Source organism: Rattus rattus, chromosome 3 (genome assembly GCF_011064425.1).
Source record: "Rattus rattus isolate New Zealand chromosome 3, Rrattus_CSIRO_v1, whole genome shotgun sequence".
In the NCBI taxonomy this organism is placed as follows: domain Eukaryota; kingdom Metazoa; phylum Chordata; class Mammalia; order Rodentia; family Muridae; genus Rattus; species Rattus rattus.
In genome coordinates, this window is record NC_046156.1 from 123,895,864 (window position 1) to 123,922,361 (window position 26,498).

General features: G+C 40.2%; 1 protein-coding gene across 1 annotated transcript in view; it reads left to right on the plus strand.

The window, feature by feature from the left end:
* LOC116896971 (EGF-like and EMI domain-containing protein 1) overlaps nt 1-26,255 on the plus strand; it is a 566,362-nt gene extending 540,107 nt beyond the window's left edge. Inside the window, exons 7-12 of the mRNA XM_032898550.1 lie at nt 2,607-2,726; nt 5,390-5,512; nt 11,502-11,639; nt 17,492-17,614; nt 23,526-23,726; nt 25,614-26,255. Of these exons, the coding sequence (XP_032754441.1) occupies nt 2,607-2,726; nt 5,390-5,512; nt 11,502-11,639; nt 17,492-17,614; nt 23,526-23,726; nt 25,614-25,816 (908 nt within the window). The 3' untranslated portion in view covers nt 25,817-26,255. The remainder of the gene's footprint in view (nt 1-2,606; nt 2,727-5,389; nt 5,513-11,501; nt 11,640-17,491; nt 17,615-23,525; nt 23,727-25,613) is intronic.
* The last annotated feature ends 243 nt before the right edge of the window (nt 26,256-26,498 follow it).

Genomic DNA, 26,498 nt, shown 5'->3' on the forward strand with positions numbered 1-26,498 from the left:
GTGCCTTTATTTTCATTAAATTCTAAAACATCTTTACTTTCTTTATATCTTCATTGACCAAGTTATTATTAAGCAGAACGTTCAACTTCCATGTGTATGTGGGCGTTCTATCATTTTTGTTGTTATTGAAGACCAGCCTTATTCCGTGGTGATCTTATAGGATACATGGGATCATTTCAATCTTCTTGTATGTGTTGAGGCCTGTTTTGTGACTGATTGTGAGGTCAGTTTTGGAGAAAGAACTTCAGAGGAGGTTCTGAGAAGAAAGTATATTCTTCTGTTTTGGGATGAAATCTTCTATAAATAGCTATTAAATCCAATTGGTTCATAACTTCTGTTAGTTTCACTGTATCTCTGTTTAGGTTCTGTTTCCATGATCTGTCCATTGATGAGAGTGGGGTGTTGAAGTCTCCCACTATTTTTGTGTGAGTTACAATGTATGCTTTGAGTTTTAGTAAAGTTTCTTTTGTGAATATGGGTACCCTTGCATTTGGAGTATAGATACTCAGAATTGAGAGTTCACCTTAGTGGATTTTTCTTTGTCCAGTGTGAAGTGTCCTTCCTTATCTTTTTTGATAACTTTTGGTTTTATTTAATATGAGAATGGCAACTACAACTTGTTTCTTAGGACCATTTACTTGGAAACTTTTTTCCCAGTCTTTTACTCTGATGAAGTGGCTGTCTTTTTCACTGAGGTGTGTTTCCTGTATGTAGCAAAATGCTGGGTTCTGTTAATATATCCAGTCTGTTAGTCTTTGTCTTTTTATTGGGGAATTGAGTCTATTGATGTTGAGAGATATTAGGGACCAATAATTGTTGTTTCCTATTATTTTTGTTGTTTTAAGTAGATTTTGTTTATGTGGCTATCTTCTTTTGAGTTAGTTGAAAGAGGATTACTTTCTTGCTTTTTCTTTTCTTTTCTTTTTTTTTATTGGATTTTTTTTTTACTTATATTTCAATGTGTTTCCGGTCGATAAGCCCCCTATCCCATCCCCCTCCCCTTCTTCTACAAGAGTGTTTCTCCTCCCCAATCGCCCCACTTCCTGCCTCCCCACCCTGACATTCCCCTACACTGGGTGGGGAGTGGTCCAGCCTTGGCATCCAGGCAATTTCATAGTGCAAACAAGTAGTCTATACAGCCCTGTGTCTAATGAAGGAACTGAGTTAATGTTCATAGTTTTCCAAAACATAAATCATCAAGGCAAATTTCACCAAACTTTTTTTTCCTTTTCTTTTATTGGATATTTTCTTTATTTACATTTCAAATGTTATCCTCTTCCCGGTTCCCCTCCAGAAATCCCCTATCCCATCCTCCCTCCCTCTGCTTCTGTAAAGGTGCTCTCCTACACATCCACCCACTCTTGGCTCCCCACGCTGGCATTCCCCTACACTGAGACATCAAGCCTTCCTAGCACCAGGAGCCTCTCTTCCCATTGATATTCGACAAGGCCATCCTCTGTGGGGTCTGGTTTGTTTTTATTGTTGTTCTTCCTATGGTTTGCAAACACCCTCAGTTACCTCAGCCCTTTCTCTAACTTCTCAGTCCAAAGGCTGGCTGCGAGCATCCGCTGCTATTTGTCAGGGTCTGGCAGAGCCTTCAGGAGACAGCTTTATCAGGCTTCTATCAGTATGCACTTCTTGGTATCCCAATATTGACTGGGTTTTGTGACTGCACGTGGGATGGATCCCCATGTAGTCACCAAACTCTTAAATAACTCAGACCCAGGCTATAGTTCAGATAGTATAAGACTGCACAGCATCATTGAACACATTTTGTAAGGCTAGCATTATTCTATCCCAAAGCTAAGACATTACCAGAAACGAAAACTACAAAAGAAATGAACATTTCTCAAATCCAAAAGTCCTTAACAAATATAAGGAAACATCACCGAACCATTTAAAAAATAATTATAGTCTAGGACCAATAATTGTTCTTCAATGACCAAGGATGTTTAGACATTTGAAAGTCAATCACCAGAGAACATGGTGATACATGGCTATAACCCTGGTGTTCTGAGGCCAGAGTTGAGGAGGGTGGGGATCAAGTTGGGTTCAAGGCCAGCCCAGGTTACATACAAATACTCTGTTCTCAAAAGGAAGAATAAATTCTCATCCCTACCATCTGGAGCTGGGGACCTTCCCTTTGTCTCCCCGATTGCCTTTTCCTGACATCATGACTGGTGATCAAATGTCAGAAGGAATCTAGAAAAAGGAAGTGTTGATCTAAGGATGCTCCTATTTAACAACATAGAGCAGTGAATAGAGAAACAGAAACAGAATGAAGCCCTCCACAGCCTTCCAACAGTTGTTGGCTCCATCATGCATTGGAGGGCAGGAGGAGACAGGGATATTAAGCTAAGTCCTTTCTGCCCCTCAACTCTATTTTTTTTTATTCAGAATCAGGGCTCAGATCACAAAATAGAAATGCATTTGTTGAATGAGTTCTGTAGGAATGTGGGAGAAACTGTTCTGGAATCCTTGACCATCTTTAAATGGGAAATAAATGACTTCAGTACCTTCGTGACTTTTCTTTGGCCAGCCTTCCACTCTGCATGTCTTCCTAAACTGAATGAAGAACAAACTATCACGGTCTCATTGCTTTTCAGAGACAGACCCCTGCGCAGGTGCAAATGGATGTGCTCACCTGTGTCAAAGCGAGAACGGCATGGCCAGGTGCGCCTGCCACGCTGGGTACCAGCTGTCTGAAGACAAAAAGGCCTGCGAAGGTAGGAAGCTGAAGCCGATGTCTTAATGAGGTAATTGTTTGAAATCCTGTCGTAGTCAGATTCAACAGTTGAAGCAGGTAGGAGAAAAGGTATTTTCATTTATGCTAAAATCTAATACTTTAATTTTTGACTTGATTAGTATGAAAAGTATTTTATAAGGCTACAAAAGAAATCTCAGCAAAACTCTTATGGGTTGTAAAAAAAAGAATGACCTAGTGTGCTTTCAGAAGTCATGCTTTTTTGTTTTCTGGGTTTTCTTTTTAAAAAAAAAATGAAATCCAGAATTAATATTTAAAAACCCTCCATAACCACACAGGGAGTTTTTGATCATAGACTACAGAGGTGGGGTAACCTTTGAAAAGCAAGTATGTGCAAATTAGGCTCTCAGAAGTTAGGAATAATTAAAATGAGAAGAGAAAGAAACCCTGTAAACACAAGGTTACACATTTCTGTTTCCAGAAATAGCAAAGCAGACACACTTCGGTTCAAAGATGAAAAGGCTAAATTATTGCATGACTGGCACCAGTGGAGGATGAAGGAATTCCTGTGGGATAGTCTTTGTTTTAATAACTTCTGAGAGACCACAGAATCCTTCATTTGTATCATGACATCTTCATCAAATGAGAGAAAGTATATTTGGATTAATTATGAAAACAACAAAATGTTCCTTGACTTACAGAACTGATCAATATTTTAAGAAATTGAATTGTAACCAGACACAAAAATCAGTGTGAATTTTTTTTGAGGGAGGGGGAATGGGGTCTGATGAAATGGCTTGACTAGGACAGGAGCTTGATGCCAAGCCTCACGACCTGAGTTCAAGGCTCCAGGACCCATAAGGTGAAAGAAGAGATCCAGCTGCTACAAATTGTCCTCTGTCCTACACGTGCGAACCTTGATACTGTCCCTGCATATACATATGCATGCATTCACACAAAATAAATAAAATGAAATAAAAAAAAGACTTATGGATTTTAAACATATTTTGTCAAAGGTATACCATTTTGATTTTCATTCCTCTATTAAGTTATTGCTTTAATATATATATATATATATGTATATATATATATATGTATGTATTTTGCCTAGATGTACGTTTGCATACCCTGTGCATGCAGTCCCCTCAGGGGCCAGAAAAGGGCATCCTGTTCCCTGGAACTAGAGTTACAGAAGATAAGAGCTGTCATTTGGGTACTGAGGATGGAACCTGGGTCCTCTGGAAGATCACACATTGCTCCTCATTGCTGAGTCATCTCCCTAGTACCTGCTTTTCATTCCTTATTTGTTTGATTTCTGTTTGTTTCCAATACATCCCAACCACAGTGCCTCTTCCCTCCATGCCTCCCAGTCCTCACCCACTCCCCTCTCTCCCAGGTCCACTCTTTCTCAGTTTCCCTTCAGAAAGAGCAAGCCTCTCAGTAATACCAAGTAAACATGGCATAACAAGATCCAATACAGCACACATCTGTCTTGGCAACTGGCAGTAGGGAAAGTAGAGGATCTTAAGTATTATTTTTTAAAAACTGACAGGCAAGATACCTAGAAAAAGATATAGCTTTCATTTTTTCAGACTCCTATTTTAACAGCCAATACATTAATCCTATAAATCTCACCCTAACACCAATGACTATTTGAGCACTCTAACAATACAGGATAATGGGGACTGGCATGCAGCTGTGTGCAAAGACAATGTACTACTCAGAAAAGAGGTGACAGGACAGGACCTCTTCCTAAGAAACTGAAGTTAAAGTGACCGTAACTTTCAGCAGAGAGATAGGATACCAGCCTTGTATAGCATGTCTTGTAACAGTATAGAGATGTATATGGTCCAAGTGTGTATTGCTATGAGAAAAGCCCCATATCTGACTTGCCCATTGCTTTACCTTCTTTAAAACAGGGAGTCACAATAGGTTATATCTGGGAATGTGTGTGTATGTATTTCTACATATATGTAAACGTATGCATGCATATATCATGTATATATATAAATATGATACATATACATATATTCATGCAATAACAACTGATGAAGATGAGACCATGAATTTGAAGAAGAATGAGGGGGGATATATGGGAAGCTTCGAAGGGAGGGATGAAAGGTTGTAATTGACACATGATCTCAAAAGTAAACAGAACTACTACGGAGTAGGGATGTCTGCTCAAGAATATGACATGAAAACAATAACAACAACAACAAAAAAAAAACCCAAACAATTGGGGTTGGGGATTTAGCTCAGTGGTAGAGTGCTTGCCTAGCAAGCACAAGGCCCTGGGTTCGGTCCTCAGCTCCGGAAAAACAAAACAAAACAAAACAAACAAACAAACAAAAGAATATGACATGATCATAGTATCAAACTACAAAGGCTTTTATTTGTAGTAGACTAGAACTACTATTTGTAGTTGCATTCAATCTTTTCTTCAATTAATAACAGTTGGTTCACATAGATATGATGTAATACTAATGAGCATCTGGCCAACAGAAGATGCCCAGTCATAGAGCTGGCTTACTCACAAATACCCCACTTCACTGTGTGTACGGAGTCTGGAGTATTTAGTAACATGTTGAAAACTAGAGGCTAGGTGGAGGGTAGTAGTTTACTCATTTTTATAATTTACAAATAGAATTGGAGATCCTAAGCCAGCTACCATGTCTCTCCCTGCAGATATAAATGAGTGCGCTGAGGAGCTCACTCCCTGTGCTCATGGCTGTGTGAACTCAAAGGGGTCCTTCACGTGCACCTGCCAGCCTGGCTTTGAGCTAGGAGCTGATGGGAAACACTGCTACAGTAAGTAGCAATCATGGCAGTCTTGGGAGGCAGTGGTGCTCAACAAGTAAAAAGCAGAAGCAATAATGGAAAGAATAAGGCTGAAAACTCTTGGCTAAGCAGGAGTTCCTGAGCATGTTGCCTGGTGATGATGGGGATGGAGAAGTGTTACCTGCTTCGTTCTATTGTTGAGTAAGTGGCCAAAGGAAAAGTAGTTTGCATTGTGGTTCACAGGATAGTCAGTGAGGGTTAAATCTCAGGTCTTCTGGTTTCACGCTCTTGGGTTCATGGCTCAGATGCTTTGTGAAGTCCTTTATTTTTGTACCACCTCTGCTAAACACTAGAGGTTCTACTGTAGTGCTCTAAGAGGAACCAGCATGGATAAAGAGAACATGAGAGGAAAGAACAGCTGCAGTCTCCAATCACATGCCACACACACATGGGATGCTCCAATGTGTGTCTTCAGTAGTGGCTTCCTTTGTCCTTGATGTTTGTCACACCTCTTTTGATGGTTCTTGTTACTCCATATGCTCATCATCATAGTTTCCTTATCAAACACTTAACAGAGTCCCTCAGCAGTACCATATTCCCTTTCTCAGCTCAGTTACATGGTTTAATGTGTCCATTGTTAGAGATGTATTTTAAATGCTAGGCTACAGAGTTATCAGTTGTAGCTGCTATAGGAGATGCTTCCTAGTCAATCTCATTCCCTGGAAGCACACTGTCCTAAGCTCAGAGCTGCCTGGTACTCACTCATGGGTATCTTCATCCTCTGCCCCCCATTTTTAGTTCCAAAATCCTCCAAACATCAGCATGTTTAATTCTCTTACAAACTTACCTATCCACTCTTCCTACTTTAGTTTGATCTGTTTTGACTTTTATAGCATCAAAAACCAGATGCAAACTACCATACAGAGTAACAAGTTTCCCCAAATGTCCAACAGAATTTCAAGGGAAAATGTCACTCCCCTACTAGGACAAAGGAGTTGATCTTATTGCTACCAAAGACATTTCTTTTGCTGTGTTTGGGGGTTGCTATTGTTTAAGAGATTGCCTCTCCTAACAATCCCCTTCTCATCTGAATCACCATTACTACTGTCTTCTAAATTATCATTACCAACATTTCCTATCTTAAAGGTACTCGCCAGTGAGCTCATGAGAATTTCCACAGCAAAAAGGATGTTAGTCAAAACAGTTTCTCTCTTTCACATTGTATCTTCTCATCAGCCCAGGTTAACCTGCCCCCATCTCTGTCACTCAGTGGACTCTCATCTCTTTCCTGCCATGTTTCCAGATAAAAATTAAAGCTTCTCTAGTTTTATTGTGTTTTTGGTAAGACTTTCAGCACTACATTACTGTGTTGAATAGTTTTGATCTATTTGACACAAGCCAGGACATCTGAAGAGGGGAGAACTCAAGTGAGAAAATGGCTTTATCAGATTGGCCTGTAGGCATGGCTGTAGACCATTTTCTTGATCATGACTGACACAGAAGGGCTAAGCAAGCAGGCTGAGCAAGCCATGGAAGGTAAGCCAGTGAGCGGTGTTCTTCAACTGTTTCTGCTCCAGTTCCTGCCTCCAGGTTCCGTCTCTGCTTGTGTTGCTGTCTCAGCTTTCGCTGGACCATGGATTATGACTGAGTGGAATATATAAGTCAGAATAACCCATTCTTTCCCATGTTGCTTATCACAGCAGTACAAGCCAAACTAGGAGAGTCACTTTCATTGTTTCTGAAATGCTCTTTCTTCTGTACTCTACATGGGTGTGGTTTCTCCTCTCCAACTCTGCTCCATCTCAATAGCTGATTTGTGTTCTCTGCTTCTAATGGCATCCCTTAACTGTGTTCTCAGTGACCCCACTTATGTGATTGACAGCTACTGCTATTGGGATGGAGGCCCCTTTCTCCAAGATGCTCTTTGCACTCTTTCATAGCCAGAACCAAAGCCCTCAAAGTAAAATTCACTGAGTCTTAGTGCTGGGACTTAAGTGGCCTTTCACCTCTTCATAAGCAAGCCCTCTATCTACACCTGATGTTTCCACATACTGTATGTATTTTTATTGGTGTTCGAAAAAGAACACAGCTAGAATAATAGCCAAATGAGCACACTCACATTCTTTCTGGGCTTCTTCATGTAGGGACACCACTAAAAGTCAAGAAATTCACCTCCTCTTTGTAAAATTCTGTTTCTTGGTTTGCTGATGAACCTTTCAAGTTCATGTATGCATTTCCATTGTGTGTCTATAGCAGTTTCTTTACCATGTTATTTGCCTTGTAAAGAACAAAGTAAATAAAGCATGAGGGAAACTGACTACTAATTAAGAAAGGACTTCTGGAGTTAGGTCCATTTGACTGCCTGTCAGAATCCCCATTTGGGAAGAGGAAAATACGGATGGAATTTTTCTTATTAACATTTGGGTTTAAAATATAGCCAGAGTTTTAGGGGATGAGTATATTTGAAAATGTACAAAGGAATCTTACAGTCTGATTAGTGCGTTCTCCACTACCATGAAATAAGGGATCATTATTAACAGTGGTTTATGAGTTAGAGGCTTTCTTTGGAATTTACTCAGGAAAGCAATTTGCCCTAGAGTGGGATGTATTAGGTGGAAGTGGTGTTTTACATTTACTTTCCTGATGGGAATGTTTAACTACATTCTCTCTACAGCCATCCCCAGACCTCAGTATTTACTACTGACATACAAACCTTTAAGTGAAAATTTGTGTTCTGAGGTTTCTCTAAACCCATAGGCAGAGAAAATCTTTTAAGAGTGTGGTGATATTTAACTGTGAGTATAGCCCCTGTATGTAATGAGAGAATTGTAAAGCACTGGTGTCACCTTTGTCCTAGAAAAGGTTTTATGGTTATTTAATTTCTTTTGAGGAAATCTTGAAATATATAATACAACGACTCAGCCCTCACAGTGTGCTGTGAATTCACACTCGCTCTCTTGTGATTTGAATTTGGGAAGGTCCACACATTTTATAATTAGTTAAAACTTTCATCAAATGAATTCTCAACTTCACATTATGCTATTAGATACATATGTTTTATGTTTTGTATCTATCAAGCAAATGACATATTTATCACCTATAGGAAAAACAGATTCTGTTTAAGTGTAATTTAAAATTTTATTTTATGTGTGGGGGTGCATGATGTGTGTGGCACATTCCTGTGTGTGTGTGTGTGTGTGTGTGTGTGTGTGTGTGTGTGTGTGTGTATTTGTGTGTATGTGTGCCAGCCACAATAATGTGTATGTGTAGTGATCGGAGTACAACTTTCAGGAGTCTGGTTGTATTTTTTTCCTTCTGACATGTGTGCCCTGGGAATCGACTCAGGTTGTCAGACATGGCTGAAGCTCCTTTACCACTAAGCAGTCTCCGTGGCCCCTGAGTGATTTTTGTATAATAGGAAAGTAGCCCTTTGTTAATCATCCAGATCAAAAACATAAAAACATCAGCTTACCTTTAGTGTTCATTTGGAAATCCAAGGTTGGAATTATATATTTACTTACTTTTGCTTGTCTTGGCTTTTTGGAGAAGTCATAACCCTGGCTAGCCTCAAACTTGCTATGTATCCCAGGCTGGCCTGTAAATTTATGGACAATCTTCTTGGTTCTGCCTTCCAAGTGCTAACATCATAGGTGTACACAGAGCTTAGGCCCCTTTAATCCCAAGTGCTTTAATGAGATGAGTATATTATCAGATATCTATGACTGAAGCAACTATCAGCAGACAGACACAGAGCTGTATTCCTGCAATACCTAGTGTACCTAGCAAGAATGGGCAGTGTACACAATGATCTTCAGATAGACTATTCGCTGTATTTTTCCTTAAATATTGACGAGTATGGGAGAATTTCTTATAGTTTCCAATGACCTAAAAGCATTCTTCTCCAGGACTCCTTATACCCAGGGGAGACAGGCAGTTATGAGCACATGTAAAGCTGCTGTCCGAGAAGAAAATGAGGATGGTAAGGCTAGTGCTGAGTTGAAGCTCACATTCTGGACTAAAGGGGGCAGCTTCTCCTTGTCTCTGACACCTGCTTCCAGAGTGAACTAGAGCTTGCCGATGTTGTTTGTCTTTCTGAGTTGTGTTTACGTACTGTATGAATGTGTTCCTGAATATCTGAATGGGCAGCATGTGTGTGCTCAGTTAGAGAGATGCATTAGATCCCCTGGAAGGATGATCATGAATTCATACAGAAGAGGTAAAAATGAAAGTCATCAAAGAAATCTCCATGATCTCGATCCTCAGTGTTGAGGCAGTTTCTTTGAAGTAATTGAACTATCTAAACCCTGAAATTCTCTAATATAGTTGAGACGCTGACAAAAGTCTCAGAGGGGAGGATACCTCACTTGTTCTTGCATAGTAGATAGTAATAAAAACTATGAATGTGAAGTTAGAACACTGTGTAATATTACCTTCAGGCTGCCTAATGAAGGCATAAAAAACACAGGTAAGTCTGATGTTGAGAATTGACTCTCATACCCAAGGTATGTATGTATGTGTGTGTGTGTGTGTGTGTGTGTGTGTGTATGTATGTATATATATATATATATATCTTAGTGTTTGCTTGAACCTCACCTAAATGCAATCTACCTGAGTGGGCAGAATTTAACCTGGGAGACCTGGTTTTTGACACCAACAATATTCTGCATATTATTAGAGAGTTATTCCACATCAATTAATGTAGGTTTTTTGGAAAGTGATGGGGATTTTCCCAATGGATTAGAAGATAGCAACCCTGGTTTCAATACTTCTTTACCTTTACACGGCCGAAGTGGCAAAGAGGAAGCTTGCTCAGCTCTGTGACATGTGCTCTGTATTAGCATATGCTTAAAAAGCCCTCCACTCTCCAGTCCTTTAATGTTATAGTTTTCTCAGTCTGCAGCCCAGAGAGGTTCCTTCTTTTAATAGTACATCAATTAGCATAATTGTCCTTTATTTCACGAATCTTTGGGTATGTGTCTTTGGATATTTGCTGTAAGCTGCTATGACCAAATGAAGAAGGCACAATGGGGTCTGCAGTGACAGGGACCTGCGGTGTTCATTGAGGGCCTACAGGCTGCTGCATGCTGTAGCAAGAGGCTGTGCTGATGGAGGACAGTCTTAGAGACTAGATTCTCTACGCAGTGACAATGATGAAACGTGTTTGTGAGGGGCACCACAAAGTCAGGTACTTCTGTCTTGATCTTTTTCATATTCTTCTTCTTCGGGATTCAGGTGTTAAGACTATAAGGAAACAAGCTGTGTGGGTGCAAGGAGAACAGAGCACCTACACAAAGAGGCAGGGCATTGAAATTCCATCCCTCAAACACTGATTCAAGTATTTGATTACTTCTTGTATCTTCATTCAGAAAATCAGGCTATGGCGCCTAAGTGCTCAGGCCAGTCAACATTCATATGCTGAGCCTGATGCTCACCAATATGCCCAGATTACTAGCATATGCCAGGGACGGTGGCATGTTTTTTAAAGTAGTAGTATTCTAATATGATAAGTGCAGTTTATGTGTATCTAAGCTGGCTAGCACTTTCACTTGGTACAACTCACTTTACAGCAAGTACATCAGTTTAATGTCTTTAACCTCAAGTTATTCTTAGCAGCAATTTCCTGAACCCACGGGCACTGAAAGAATACTCATCAGTTTTACACACACACACACACACACACACACACACACACACACACACACACACACACACACACGGACACGGATACACGCACACACGCACACTTTTTATTCACTGAAGAGACTTTTAAAAGTATTTAGTATCAACTGATTGGACTCTTATTACCTTCCTTATCATTACTTCTTAGCATTAGTAGTTCAACAGGTATATATAATACTCATGACTTGATACACCTCAGAATTTTACTTTTATGAGTGCAAAGTGTTAGTGTATTTCTCTCAGTGTGTCACCCTCTCAAAAGAGAATGCATGGCCATTGTTAAGGTACATTCCATTTTCCCTGCTGTCGTGTTAATAACACTTTTGCTTGTTTTGGAAAGGAATTGAATTAGAAATTGTCAGTATCTGTGAAAAGAACAATGGCGGTTGTTCTCATCACTGCGAGCCTGCGATTGGTGGACCCCATTGTTCCTGTAACCACGGACATCAGCTCGATACAGATGGGAAAACATGCATAGGTAATGTATGGCGGACACCATCTTCATGCAGAGTTTCTCTGGACTCATTTAGCACTTTGATTCTAAAACACATTGCTACATCGTGAGTCACATCCCTCAGACTGAGAGGTGTTTTTACCTGTGTCTCTGACCACTGATACTTAGCAAAGGCAAGCAAATACTTGGGTATTTACCTTGAAATTAAGGAGATTGAAACACTGTTAATGAGATCTATGGGGCTTTTAACTCTATGTAAGCACAAATTATTGTTTTATTTCAGACAAATAAACTAAGGTCTATCTAAGCTACTAAACTTGTATGCCAACAGCAGATAGAACACTGTCTCCCATGTCCTCCTGCCTCAAGCAGAAATGAAATCATTGTTTTTCGGTTTGGTAATGATTTGGACGAATAATTCAGTTGGGCAATGGCAACTTTCAATAAAAGAAAAGTTTAAAAGATAATCACTTTATACATACCAGGTCAAACCCATTCTTTTTTATTTAATTATGTGTATTTCTGTGTTTGTGCATGGGCATGTGTCCATGCATGTGCAGGTGACCACTAAGTCCGGAAGAGAGAGTTAGATTCCCTGGAACTGGAGTTTCTCGTGATTGTAAGCTTCCTAATACAGATGCCATGAAGAGAACTTGGTTCTACCAGAAGAACAAAACATGTCCTTCACCATGTAGCCACCCTAATTATTATCATTTATATCATTTGGAACAATGAGGAGAGTGATCCCAATTTAGCCTTCTCTCATTAAAACGTGCTGCATGGAGATCTCCCAGTGTCTCTCTGCTAAGCAGTATGGGAGGAGCACTGCTGTGCTCTGCTTCTGAAACACTCTCTTCAACAATGAGGCCTCTGCATCCTAGAGCAGAGACTTTACTGATTTTACTTAGTGCTATGTGCTTCCTCTCTTTAAAGTGATAGTACGACGATGGCGAAAGCACTCCCTTTTCACTGTACACCATCCAACATGATAGGAGATCGTTTCAAGCCCTGAGAGAGGTGGCTTAATCACTGGGTTCCATTATTTTATTTCACGCTTCAGCATTATAAGAGAATGAATCACATGAAATTTATAGTATTCTGCTCTCGCAAAATTATTTTTTTAACTTACTTCATTTGTTTTTTATTGGTTATTTTATTTATTTACATTTCAAATGTTATCTCCCTTCCCTGTTTCCCCTCCTTAAACACCCTATGCCATCTCCCCTGCATCTATGATGGCGCTCCCACACCCACCCACCCACTCCCTCCTCACTGCCCTAGCATTCCCCTATGCTAGGGCATCGAGCTTTCACAGGACCAAAGGCCTCTCCTCCCATTGATGCCAGACAAGGCCATCCTCTGCTATATATGCGACTGGAGCCATGGGTCCCTCCATGTGTATTCTTTGGTTGGTGGTTTAGTCCCTGGGAGCTCCAGGGCATCTGGTTAGTTAATATTGTTGTTCTTCCTATGGGGTGTCAAACCCCTTCACCTCCTTCAGTCCTTCCCCTAACTCTTCCCTTGGGGTCTCCTTGTTCAGTCTGATGGTTGGCTACAAGCATCCTCATCTGTATCAGTATGACTCTGGAAGAGCTTCTCAGGAGACAGCTGTATCAGGCTCCTATCACTATGTACTTCTTGGCATCTGCAATGGTGTCTGGGTTTGGTGTCTGTATATGGAATGGATCCGCAGGTGGGGCAGTCTCTGAATAGCTTTGCCTTCAGTCTCTGCTCCACCCTTTGTCCCTGTATTTCCTTTAGACAAGAGCAATTATGGCTTAAACTTTTTGAGAAGGGCGAGTGGCCCCATCCTGCAACCAGGGGCCTTGCCTAAGCTCTGGATATGGTCTCTATAGGTTCTCTGTGCCCTTTATTGGGCATTTCAGCTACTCTCATCCCTGTTGGGTCCTGGAAGCATTTTGCTTTCCTGGCATCTGGAACTTGCTTGTGGCTACTCCCAGTTCCCCATCCCTCACTGATACACACCTCTGTTCAATTTTCTCACCCTCTGTACACCTCCCCTGTCTCCTCCCACACCTGATCCTGCCCCCCATTTCCCCTTCCCTCTCTTCTCTCCCAATCCCTCTCACCTCGATCTCCCATCATTATTTTGTTCACCTTTCTAAGAAGCACTGAAGCATCCACAATTTGGTCTTCCTTCTTCCTGAGCTTCAAATGGTCTATAAGTTGTATCATGGGTATTCTGAGCTGTTTTCCTAATATCCACTTATCAGTGAGTGCATACCATGGTTTTTTTGGGGGGTTTTTTTGGACTGGGTTACCTCACTCAGGATATTTTCTAGTTACATCCAGTTGCATGCGAATTTCATGAAGTCATTGTTTTAATATCTGAGTAGTATTTCATTGTGTAAATATACCAGATGAGGAACATCTGAGTTGTTTCCAGCTTCTGTCTATTATAAATAAGGCTGCTACAAACATAGTTATTAAACCTATGTGTTTGTTTTTCTTGATCCAATAATATCTTCTACACTTCTATGAGTCTATGGTGTCCAACATACCAAAACCAATTGTTTTCCTTGTGTCTCTTGCAATGAAAAATATGCCACATTTTCTTTCTTATTAATACTTAAATTTATGAAAGAAATTTGTTTTCCTCTCTTCCTCACTTTCTTTTTCCTCCTTCTCTTCCCTCCTCCTTTTCTTCATATGAGTACTAAACAGAGAAAACTGGAAACGTTCATTCATTCATTCATTCATTCAGTTCATTAGTTGGTTGAGATTTTTTTGGGGGGAGGGGCAAAGTTTCTCTTATAGCCCTGGCTGTCCTGGCATTCTATATATAGACCAGGCCGGCATTGAACTCAGGTATCTGTCTGCCTTTAATTCCCAAATGCTGAGATTAAAGACATGAGCAACCACCACATGGAACATGTATGTATATGTATGTACATACATATATATGGAGAGAGAGAGATATATAGAGATGGTGATAGATAGATACAGATATATATATATATATACAGATATAGATATGTAGATAGATAGAAAGATCAATAGATCAATAGATACCTTTAGTCTTTGAAAAGTACAATTCAGGAAACTTTTCTTATTTAGAGCTAGAAAAAAGTATAGCATCTGCCAGGGTCAGAATGCAGAAAACTGCATATTTATGAGATTTCAGCAGTCAACCAGGCAATGTTACCCCGAGAGCTATGGAAAGTGGCCTTGGAGTGACAGTCATATAAAAAGTAGTTTTCTGACCTCAGTGAGGAATTCCAAATAAAACGCATGGCTAGTTTCTAGGGGGCATGTTTTAGTTTAGTGGTTTTATTCAGTGACTGTGTGCAGAGGATGGGGTTTTTCAGTCTGGTGCTTCTCAGAGCTTAGTGGATAAGAAGTGTTCACCTCAGTACTGCAAGTCTTCTAGTTTTGTCCAGGGCAAGATTTTCCTGGTAAGCAGTTCATTCCATCACTGCTGCTGTGTTATATTCTGTGCAGTTGCCAAAGCCATACCGTATGATCACAAGAGGAACCAGACGCAACAACTTTGTCAGGGATATGAAAAGAAACAAAGACATTCAGAAATCAGGTGGTATAAAGCTTGAAGTGTCAGTGTTTTCTAGGAAAGACTTGAGGTAAGGATGTAGGCAGTGAATCACTTGCTCTGTGAGTGTGAAACCCTGAATTCTGATCCCCAGAACCACATAAAAAAACTGGGCTTGTAATCCCAGAACTCAGAGGTAGAGACAAGAGAATATTTCCTGCTTTCTGGCCAGCTGATCTAGCAAATAAAAGACTCTTTTATAAAACAAAGTGGGGAGAGCATTGAAGAAGACTCACGATACATATGCATTCTCCCCCATTACATGCATGTGTACTTCCCAAACACATTACATGTATGTACACCCATATCCACAGATGACATACATAAATACTCAAACCCACATCTTGCATGCGTGTACACTATACCCACACATGCCATGTATGTGTACCATACCCACACATGGCATGTATGTGTATACATCCATACCCAAACATGACATACATATATACCCCATACCCACATGTGGCATACATGTACATCACACCCACACATAGCAAGCATGTAAACCATACCCACACATAACATACATGTACACCCATGCCCACACATAACATGCATGTACACCCATATCTACATATGTCATGCAATTATACCATACCTACACATGCCATGTGTGTATACCATACCCAGATCCACATGATTTGTATGGTAGAAGCAGAAAGTTTATGCTGAGATTTTGATCCTCAGTAAGTGTGCAGGAGAAAGCTAAGAAATTTTCTCAGAGCAATGGAAATTGCAAGATAATCTAAAATAAACCAAAACAATAGTAATCAGAATAAGGGGCATATTTTCAGTATTATGGGAGGAACCTGTATCCCTTGTTGGCTGAGACCTATATGTATGCATGTTGGTAAGAAGCCCTATTATTAAATCAAAAAGAAATATCTGAAATTTTAAAAAGATCATAGAGACTAATGTTTTACATGAAATAAAACTGGTTCATCTTTTGTTTTTTAAGTTCTGTGTTCACCTCATTTAAGAGAAAGGCCAGAGGAAGGCTTAATATGACAAAAACTAATAACTGTCATTTTCTGAGCAGAGCTCCTTGGGACATTGTGCAGGAGAAAGAAAGCATTGTGCCCAGATGACCTTCATTTAGATAGTTTCTGCTGACCCCTCGCCTTGACTGACTGACTGCATTTCCTTTCCTTCCTGTCTCTTGTCTTCATTTCCTTGAGTCTACTGACTCTTCCAAGGTTAATTGAGACATTGACCTCTTTGTACCTGTGTAGTCCTGGAGCGATAGGATTCTGTAAGCTCAGCAGTGACAGTCACCCAGCCTAGCAGCTCAACACACAGAGGCTTGAATTGAACCAGGGCAGAAAGCCAACACCTTTACCATAAAATTCCCTGCTGCCTAGAGCAGAGGAAAACAGTGTCTGTTGCAACTCTTTCACTATTTTGCTTAGAATGACCCTTCAAAACTTGGGCCAAGTACATTGCTATTTGGCTGAATGGTTTCAGCCTGACAGCCACTGGGGCCTTTTGATTTTCTGTAGGCCAGCTGCATCTTAGGAACAACCATTCATAACTGTAGACTTCTAGAGTGATAGTGCTAGATAGACAGCTGCTCATCCTACAGGACATTCCGGAGGAATAACATTACAGCTGTAACAAAACCCCACAGACCTCACCCATTCATGACATGTATCACTGCCAGGTTTAAGAAAACACTCTGGGGACTGGAGAGATGGCTCAGCCATTAAAGGCTAGGCTCACAACCAAAAATATAAGAAAAACACTCTGGAATACTGCAGAATTTAATGCACGCGATGTCAAGTGTGTCTCTCTCCTTCATGCAGGCATACAGTTCCCACCCCTTCCCCTAGTTGAGTGTGAGGGGGGATATTGACTTGGGAACACTCTTTGATCTCAAATCTTGAAGGAGAAACCCATTATGGAGTCTGGGGCTGTCTTCCCTCTGTAGCTGTCAAACTAAATGGAATTCTGTGGCTCTTCCTTCTCAATCCTGTCTTTTTGTTCTTCAGGTTCTGTTTATTCAGATTGCTTTTCAAACTGGAAAAAATAGCAGAGATCTCTCTTTTTCCTTATAAATGCATTTGAAGATTATTTACATTCTTTTATGATAAATAACAGACATGCGAAGAGCTTGCAAGAAGCGTGAACCCAGAGTAGGTATCATTATTCTGTGTGATCATTTCTTCAGTGTCTATACTATGTGACTGGAGGAGTGGGAATTGGTTAATCAAATGGTCTTCGTTTAGGAGCGCGGCTTCCCAGAGGGAGCCTCTGCAGTTTTGTTGAGTTCTGTTTTCCTGCAGTAACACAAATGTCCTCTGCCCTTCAGACTTTGATGAATGCAAGAGCGGAGAAGCCTGCTGTGCCCAGCTCTGTATCAACTACTTAGGAGGCTATGAGTGCAGCTGTGAGGAAGGCTTTCACATCGGTGCGGATGGTTGTGGATGTGACGGTAAATTCCTGAGATCTCCTGGAACAACCGATGTGATGTACAGTCCGTGGGTGGGAGCTGGGAAGGAGGCCATTTCATGCTGAAGAAACGTGGATTTCTGTGTTTACACTCTGTGATGGCATCTGGGCTTTGGTGGCTCTAACTTTGGAGAACCCTAGAACTTTGTCACGGAAATGAAGACAGCAATAGAATTAGAGAGTAAAATAAGGAAAGTTTATAATAAAAGTAAAGTACTAGCATGATGTTTGACCTAGATTACCACGCCACTAAGGTTAATATGATGTTCCTTGGTCCATAATACTTTTCACAGATATGTGTGCAGAGGAGAATGAGGGACACACTGCTAATTTCTAACATGCTGGGCCACAATTACAAAGTTGGCTGCTGAAAGTCATTTTCAAGAGGAATCAAATGAGTGAATTATCTTGTCATAAGAGTGAAAAACCTGCAGCAGGATTTCTCACATATTAACAAAGCCAAGGCCACCTTTAGATGTGTCATCTCACAAATTTCTATATTGTTAAAATTAGTGCACTTCTAGATCCACTTGAGACTAGCTTACATTTTTCTTAACAAAGGGGAATCTTGAAATTAACCAGTTAATGGTATCCCAGCACCAACTTATCCCTGAGATTTGGTCAAAAACTCAGCCAACTTGACTGATGAGGTTAGTTAAAGCCCCTTATCTCAAACAGCGAGGGGGCAAAGTGATCAAGGAAGATAGTGATGTTGACTCTCAGACTTTAAGCACATGAGCATACACAGAAATGGACACACATACACACACACACACACACAAACACACATGAGACAGACAGACAGACAGACAGACAGACAGAGGTACACTAATAGTTCCTATAAGTCCTTACTTCACCCTGAGGTTTCTTTCAAAAAGTCACGTGGTGTACACTGTTCAGCCCCCCAAGTATTTTTGTGTTATTTACAAATAGTGTCTTTTGATGTTGATTTCTAGTTCTATTCAACTGTGATATGATAGGTGGTGATGCATTATTTCAGTTATTTTGTGTCTGTTAAGAGTTATTTTATGGCATAGAATGTGGTCTATTTTGGAGTTCTATGGATACTCAGAATGTTTATTGTATATCTGCTGAATAGAATATCCTGTAGATATGTGTTAAGTCCATTTGACCTGTGGTATAGTTTAATTCTGAAGTTTCTTTGTTCATCTTTAGTTTGGATAAACTCTCTAAACACAGGATTATGATACTAAAGTTAACTATTACCACTGCTTTAGGACTTATGTAATTTTAAAATTCCCATTAGTATTTGTTTTATGACAATGAGAACTACAGTGCTTGGTGTATATTTATTTATAATTGTTACATTTCCTTGATGAACTGTTCATTTTATGAATGTTACCTTCTTTATGTATTTGGTTTAACACTGGTTTGAAGACTATGTTATCAGCTCTCAGAATAGCTATACTAATTTGGTTTTGGCTTTCCTTTACTTCATAAATTGAATTCTACCATTTGACTCTCAGTTTATTACTGTTTATGGCAAGAATATGTTGTTGTGTGACAAAACTTTTTCTGCAGAGACACTATACATATGTCTTCTCACCCCAACTAAGGAGCCCATGAAAGGGGTTGGGGATTTAGCTCAGCGGTAGAGCGCTTGCCTAGCAAGCGCAAGGCCCTGGGTTCAGTCCCCAGCTCCGAAAAAAAGAAAAAAGAAAAAAAAAAGGAGCCCATGAAAGGCTCCCTATGGATACCACCAGAGTACATAAACCAGAGATGGATCATTGGTTTTACTGGGTTACATACAGGAGTATTGGTAAGAGTTTATTTACAGTAGCAGGAATGACTCAAAGACAGCTGCATCACCAAAGCCCACCCCAGCACAGGTGTCAGTTCATACAAGCTGAGAATCTTGGAGGCCACTGAAGATCCTGCAGGCAGCTTAACAGGTTGAAGAGTGTCCTTTTCAAGTGACTCTGGTCTACACCTCTTCTAGGCAGCTGGGTTGGTTTCTGCTCCTTCTGGACCTCTGGTCTCGGTTCAGAGTCTTCTTTGCAGCTCAGCTTCACCCTACAGAGAGGGACTTTCTATTTTTGTTGCTTACTCTAGTAAGGAGGGGCCTAATGAATCTGGTCAGTTTCAGGAACTTACTTAATCTTTTGGGTTGTTTACCTTACTACTTAATAATGAACTTCCCCTGAAGAATAGAATGTACATTTTTTGGAAAAAAAATAGATAGTTGGAACTTAATAGAGTCAACCATTCTGCAACTCTTTTTTAGTTAAAGTCATTTATACTTAAGTTTATTGTGAGAGAAGCTGCCAGTTTATTGTTTTATTTTTGTTTCTGTTGTTAGGTAGATTCTTGCTTTTTCTTTTTTCTCTCTTCTATTACCATCAGGCTTTTCTGGTTAATGTACTCTTTTCTGGCTAATTTTTGGTCCCCTACTCTTCTCAGACGACTTATTAATTCTTTTATTTTCCTACTTGAACATATCTTCCTTTAGAAAACATATAAACACCTGGCATCTATAGACTGAGTGATGCATACGTTGAGGGAGAAATAGATAGATAGATAGATAGATAGATAGATAGATAGATAGATAGATAGATAGATAGATATGGGTACAGTCAGTCAAGTACATGTGGAAGCCAGAGATTGATATTAGCGCCTCTCTCAAGTGCTTCTCCAAAATATTTGTGAGCCTCTCACTGCACCTGTTGCTCACTATTTCTGCTGGACATGTTGGCAACTGACATCCCAGGATACAGCTGTCTGTACCAGCCAGCACTGTGTCATAAAGAAAGTAAATCTCTCTCTCTCTCTCTCTCTCTCTCTCTCTCTCTCTCTCTCTCTCTCTCTCTCTCTCCCTGTACAAAAATCAATTCAAAGTGGACCACATATCTTAATGACACACATGAAACTGAGGAGTGCTCGCAGAAACTCTAAATAAAACACTTCGAGATAGAGCCATAAGAAAGTCTCCAGTACCAAGGGAAAAATCCCAATAATTTACAAATTAGATTACAAGGAATTAAAAATGCTTCTTCACAGCAAAAGAAAAAAATCACTGAGGGAAAAGACAGTCTAAGGAGCAGAAAAAAGCAGTTGCCAGCACACATCACAGAGTAGATTAATAGCTACTACATATAATACCTGCAAAATTTAAAAAAATATTCAACATATCCATGTAAATAGCTCAATGAACTTAACAGCTATTAGTTATCAAAAGAACAAATAGAAATAACCTAATATTTGTAAAAGTGTTTAATATGCTTAGCTACCAGAGAAATGCACATTAAAGCTACTTTTAATTTCCATCTCATCTAAGTCACCATTAAAAATAAGACTGAAGACAAAGAAAGAGGATCTCATGCATGCTAGCAAGAAGGCCAAGCTTTCTAGAAATCAAGGAGGATTCTCCAAGTTCTGGAGTTAGAACTACCATGTAACAGAGGCTCACCTCCCTGTATGGACTGGAAAGGACAAGGTCAAAAGCCACATAGAGTCCTTCATACTCATATTCATTGATCTACTGCTCACAGTAACCAAGATACAGAGCCAGCCTATATATCCATAGGCAGAAGAATGGATAAAAATATATGTGATACACACACACACACACACACACACACACACACACACACACACCCTAGAATTTCATCTCTCAAGAAAGATGAAATCAGGCCATTTTCGGAAAAAACATATATAACTAGGGATCATTTATATTGAGTGAAATAAAATTGATCCAGAAGAAACACAGTTGCTACATTTATTCTTCATGTAAATTATGAACATTTAAATCTATGTGTCCCTTTAAAGTAGAAAGGAGACAGCAAGGGGGAAGGGTGACAAGATAAGTGGGAGTGACTACAGGGTGTGGTGGGAGTGGCTAGAGAGTGTGATCAGTGACTAAAGGGAGTGATTGGAGTGGCTAGAGGGTGTGGTGGGTGTGGCTAGAGAATGTGATGAGCATAAGTGACATAGAAACAGAAAAGCAGACTCTGGAGCAGGAAGGAATTAAAAATGGAGACAAAGGGGTGAGATAGGGCAGCAGGAAAAGGCAAGAGTGAGAATAAAATTGCATGGCCTATCTGTATGAACACACCAGAGTAAAATGAACTGCTTTGTATGGTAACTTAAAAATAATTAAAAACAAAAAAATTACCTCAATATATAATTTTAAAAACTTGTTATTGTTACTATTATGACTATTAAAAACATTTTCTTGAAGCCTGTACAAAGTTCATAATATTACTATCTACTCCAATAGCAGGTCAAGTATATGACATTAATGTCACTGAGAAAGTGGAGTTTCATTGCTTAAAGAAACAAATCCTGAATTGTGATGGGAGCCAGGTTTTTAACTACTACAAGCCAGCCCTTCAGTATATATCAAAGAAAAACACAGTGTGCTATCTATATATACCAAACACAGTGGAGTATATTACCATTTACCATTTCCATCCAATTAACAGAGCCAACAAAAGCTGCATTTTCTGCACCATCTGTTCCTAAGTAGAGTGAGCCAAGATATGACTGCATGGCACAAATGCACACACTTGCACACATCCACGGTGGTAAGGTGTGCACCATCTGAAGCGAAGCTGAAGTGTGGCTTAATTCTGGGACCTTCTGTGTCTCTAACACACTGAGTGAATCTATCTGAGTCTAGATTCAGTCATAAAACAGATATATGGGAACGGGCGAATTAGTATTCTTCTATATCAAACCTTCTTCCCTTGGTGGAATTATGAAAAAAAGAAAGTAATTGTTCAGTCACGTACTTGAGTCAAGCAGTTAGTACATTGTTGCAGACAGAATAAGGCACAGCTTGAAACCATTGAATTTAAGTTTTACGTTCTTCATCCAAGCTACACAAACAGGGCATCAGAAAGCCTTGATTTATGCGCTCGGTCTTCAGTGAACTTGCAAAAGAAAAAAAGGAAGTCACTAGGTAGATGTGCCAGATAACCAGGGGTTCTGACTGCTTTCTGTGTGGTAGAGCGCTGCTACTGGTTAATGGAGGTCGCACAGTGCCACAGAGGGCGGAGGCTGTGTAGCTCTACTCTCCCAAGATGTGGATGAGTGTTTGAATGTCAGTGTGAATAGTGGTCAGCTGTGCATCAACTCCGTGGGGACCTGTGACTGTGCCTGTGAGGAAGGATACAGAATCGGAAATGATGGAAGAACCTGTCTCTGTCAGTAGTCTAGGGATTGTGCTGAGTCCTTCCTAACTTCCTTCCTCCTGCTGCTCTTCAGCATGCTGGAGAGGAACCTTCACACCCCTTGCTACCTCCATCCTTCAGCTCTCTCTCTCTCTCTCTCTCTCTCTCTCTCTCTCTCTCTCTCTCTCTCTCTCTCTCTATCTCTATCTCTCTCTGTCTCTCTCTCTGTCTCTCTGTCTCTGTCTCTGTCTCTCTCTTTGTCTCTGTCTGTCTCTGTCTCTGTCTCTCTCTTTGTCTCTGTCTCTGTCTCTGTCTCTCTCTTTGTCTCTGTCTCTCTCTGTCTCTCTCTCTCCCCCTTTCTCTCTTCTCTCTCTCTGTCTCTCCCTCATCCCCTCTCCCTTTCCTTCTTTATTCTCTCTCTCATTTTTCTCACCCCTGTCCATTACTTTTCTCTTTTCTTTCTCTCTGTCTCATTCCTTTCCTCCTTCCTGGTTTTCTCTACCCTCTTTTTTTCTTTTTTCTAGCCTTATTTTATTTCCCTTGTATTCTGTCTACTGTAATTCAACCCCATGCCGGCAACATCTGACTACTGGTACAACAGGCCTTTGCAAAGCCTGCTCAAAGCTCTTTGCACATTAGTCATCCCTGCTTGGCTGTCTAGTTCAGACTCTCACTATCTGTCAATGCTTGGTTGCTTTTTCCTTCCTCTTTCCACACTGCTGAAACTCATTTTTTTCTCTCTTTCTCTCTCTTTGGCCTTAGCTTTAGACGATGAACAATTAGAGGAGGAGGAAGAGGAAATAGACGTCCTGAAGTTTCCAGGCCTTCTAGTTCAGAGCCTACCTCAGCCACTCCCTTATCTGGATACTTCTCTGACTGCTTCCTATGAAGATGAAGACAATGATGATGCAGTCCAGGGAGCAGAAGGAGAGTTCCAAGGGCTGGCTGCCTTGCACAGAGTTGGTGAGGAAAGGATTCGCCTCATTGCTTTCACCATCAGACATCATTAGATAACTCGAGCTTGTTATAGTAGTGTCATAGTTAGGGTTTTACTGCTGTGAGCAGACACCATGATCACGGCAACTCTTATGATGACAACAGTTAATTGGGGCTGGTTTATAGGTTCAGAGGTTCAGTCTATTATCCTCAAGGTGGGAGCATGGTAGCTTTCGGGAAGGCATGGAGCAGGAGGAACTGAGAGTTCTACATAGTGTTCTGAAGACAAGCAGGAGAAGACTGGCTTCCATGCAGCTGAGGGTCTTAAAGTCCTCACTCACAGTGGCATACTTACTCCAACAAGCTGACACCTCCTAATAGTGCCATTCCCTGGGCCAACTATATACAAACCATCACAAATAGTTAATGCCATCAAATCTTGGAATGGGAGATGTAGTAGAAAAACAGGACCAAAGTCTTCAGTTTTGTAGATCTTCCTATTAAATTTGTCATCTCTTGACTTCCATTTCATATATAAATAGAGGTATTTGTAGAAGTGGGAGTGTGGAGTAATAGGGTGTGTTAACTGTTCATTAAGTAAAGGACCTGCTACCAACACTGACATTCTGAGTTAAATCTCTGACTCACATGGTAGAAGAAGATAAATCCCTCCCAACAGCCGCCCCCTGACCTCATCACATGTGCCATGGCATGTGCATATATGCATATATATATATATACATATATATATGCATCCAAATAAATAAACAAATAAATGAATATAAAAATAAAATACAAACAAGTGGTAATATATTGATGTATAGTTCATTTATAAGAATTATCTATATGTGTTCCCACATAAAGGAAGAAACATTTAAATGTTTCATCATTAGATCTCTGCTGCTTTGCCTATTTAAAATCAAAATAAATGTACCTGAGAGCCACAGGCCCAGACTGAAATCATTTGGCCAGCTTTGGAAAGAGAGAAACCCTCTCTTTACTTTAATCATTTGTCAGTTCATGAGCTGTGTCATGAACTCCCGCAAAGGGCTGGTAAGAAAGCGAGACGGGTGCAAGGCACAGTTCTCAGTAGCACAGTGGTGAACATGGTGGGAATCAACATTGCACAGAGCAGTGAGGTCCCACATGCATCCCTCTTACCCACGCCAAAACAACAAAACATGAGCTCAAGTGCAAACCACTAAGTAATAATTTTCATACACTTACTCAGATTAGGATAATCTCCATCTAGACGAAAGTGGAAAAGTGAATTTACTACACTTCAGCAAGAAGTAGGAAACCGCACAGACACAAAAGTTTTGTGCACAGGTTGTGGAAGAATACTGCAAACTTATCGGCAAAAGAAACCTGACCGCCAAAGTGCTCACTCTACAATTCTATTTATAAATCATTCAGATAAAAGAAAATGTGTGGTGGCAGAAATTAAGATAGTCTTCTATTTATGAGACTAACGGCTTTGACATTGTAGGTGGCAGGTAATGCGCTATGTCTTGATCTGAGTTTGTGGACTACTGAAGGGTATATTTGAGATGTGTGCACCGTTACACATGAATGTTACATTTCAATAAAAATTCACTCTAAAGCCTATGTCTATGTCTAGAAACATCTATCTGAAAAGGAAGCATAATAAACATGGACAATCTGCCCCTGTTCTAGAATCAGTCATAGGCTTGACTTACTGTTCTTTTATAGCCTTTTAACGATGGGACAATAATCCAATACCATATCACACATAGAACAGATTTTATGTTGAAAGATATCTCTTCGTGAATGTCCTTTTCTGGAATATGTTGGGAAAGACATCCGATCTGACCTTCTTTGGGATTAAGAATTTTGTTTCATTGTGGATTACACATGTACCCAGGAGCCAGCTAACCTAGTTTCCCATGGCAGTCTGTTTAGATGGTACCTTTGGCCTGGATTGCAGCTTGAGCTGTGAAGATTGCATGAATGGAGGGAGATGCCAAGAAGGAAGGAGTGGGTGCTTCTGCCCAGCAGGATGGACTGGCCTCCTATGCAACGAAAGCAATAGCCTAAGAACTGTGGAAGATCAGCAAGCTCCTATGGGTGAGTTCTCCTCAGCAAAAGCACCCTGAAATGCACTGATCAACTATCGAGTGGAGACAATAATGTGTTTATTGTATATAAAGGGAGCTAGTGAATGCTGGTGCTTATACACTGAATATATAACAGCATGGGGAGATGCTATATTCTCAGGGGAAGGCGGTGCTCCAAATCCTGCTAACACATGAAACATAGAAATTAATAAAGGCTCCTAATAAGGCCAGTCTTTTGAAAACCCTGAACATAAATAAATCACCAGCACCTGGCCCGCTGTTCCCAATGGAAAACCAGGAAACGTTTGTGCTACAAAGTACAGTGAATTTGCATAAAATTTTAAAAATCGAAATTGTTTAACTGGGCTCACTTCTGTTGCTTACCCCACTTCTCCCTCTAAAAAAATTACGTGAACCTAGCCAATGATGATGGTTTTATCTTTTTATATAAGTCTCTCAAGAGAAGCTATCAAAAATTTAAATATGATGCCATCCAAATATCATTTCATTTGTGTTTTAAATGAAGACAGCCTTTAGGAGTTGAAACTTCCACGTGATGTAAAATAAAATGCATTGAGCTTTTTCTCTTTTTAACTTTCTCTTTTACTTAAAAATATGTGTCTTCATGATTATCTGGAAGATGGTGTCAGCAGATTTCTCCTTTTAGCTCCCTATGTACAAGTAAAAAAAAAAAAAAGCAGAGATATGTTCCACTACATGG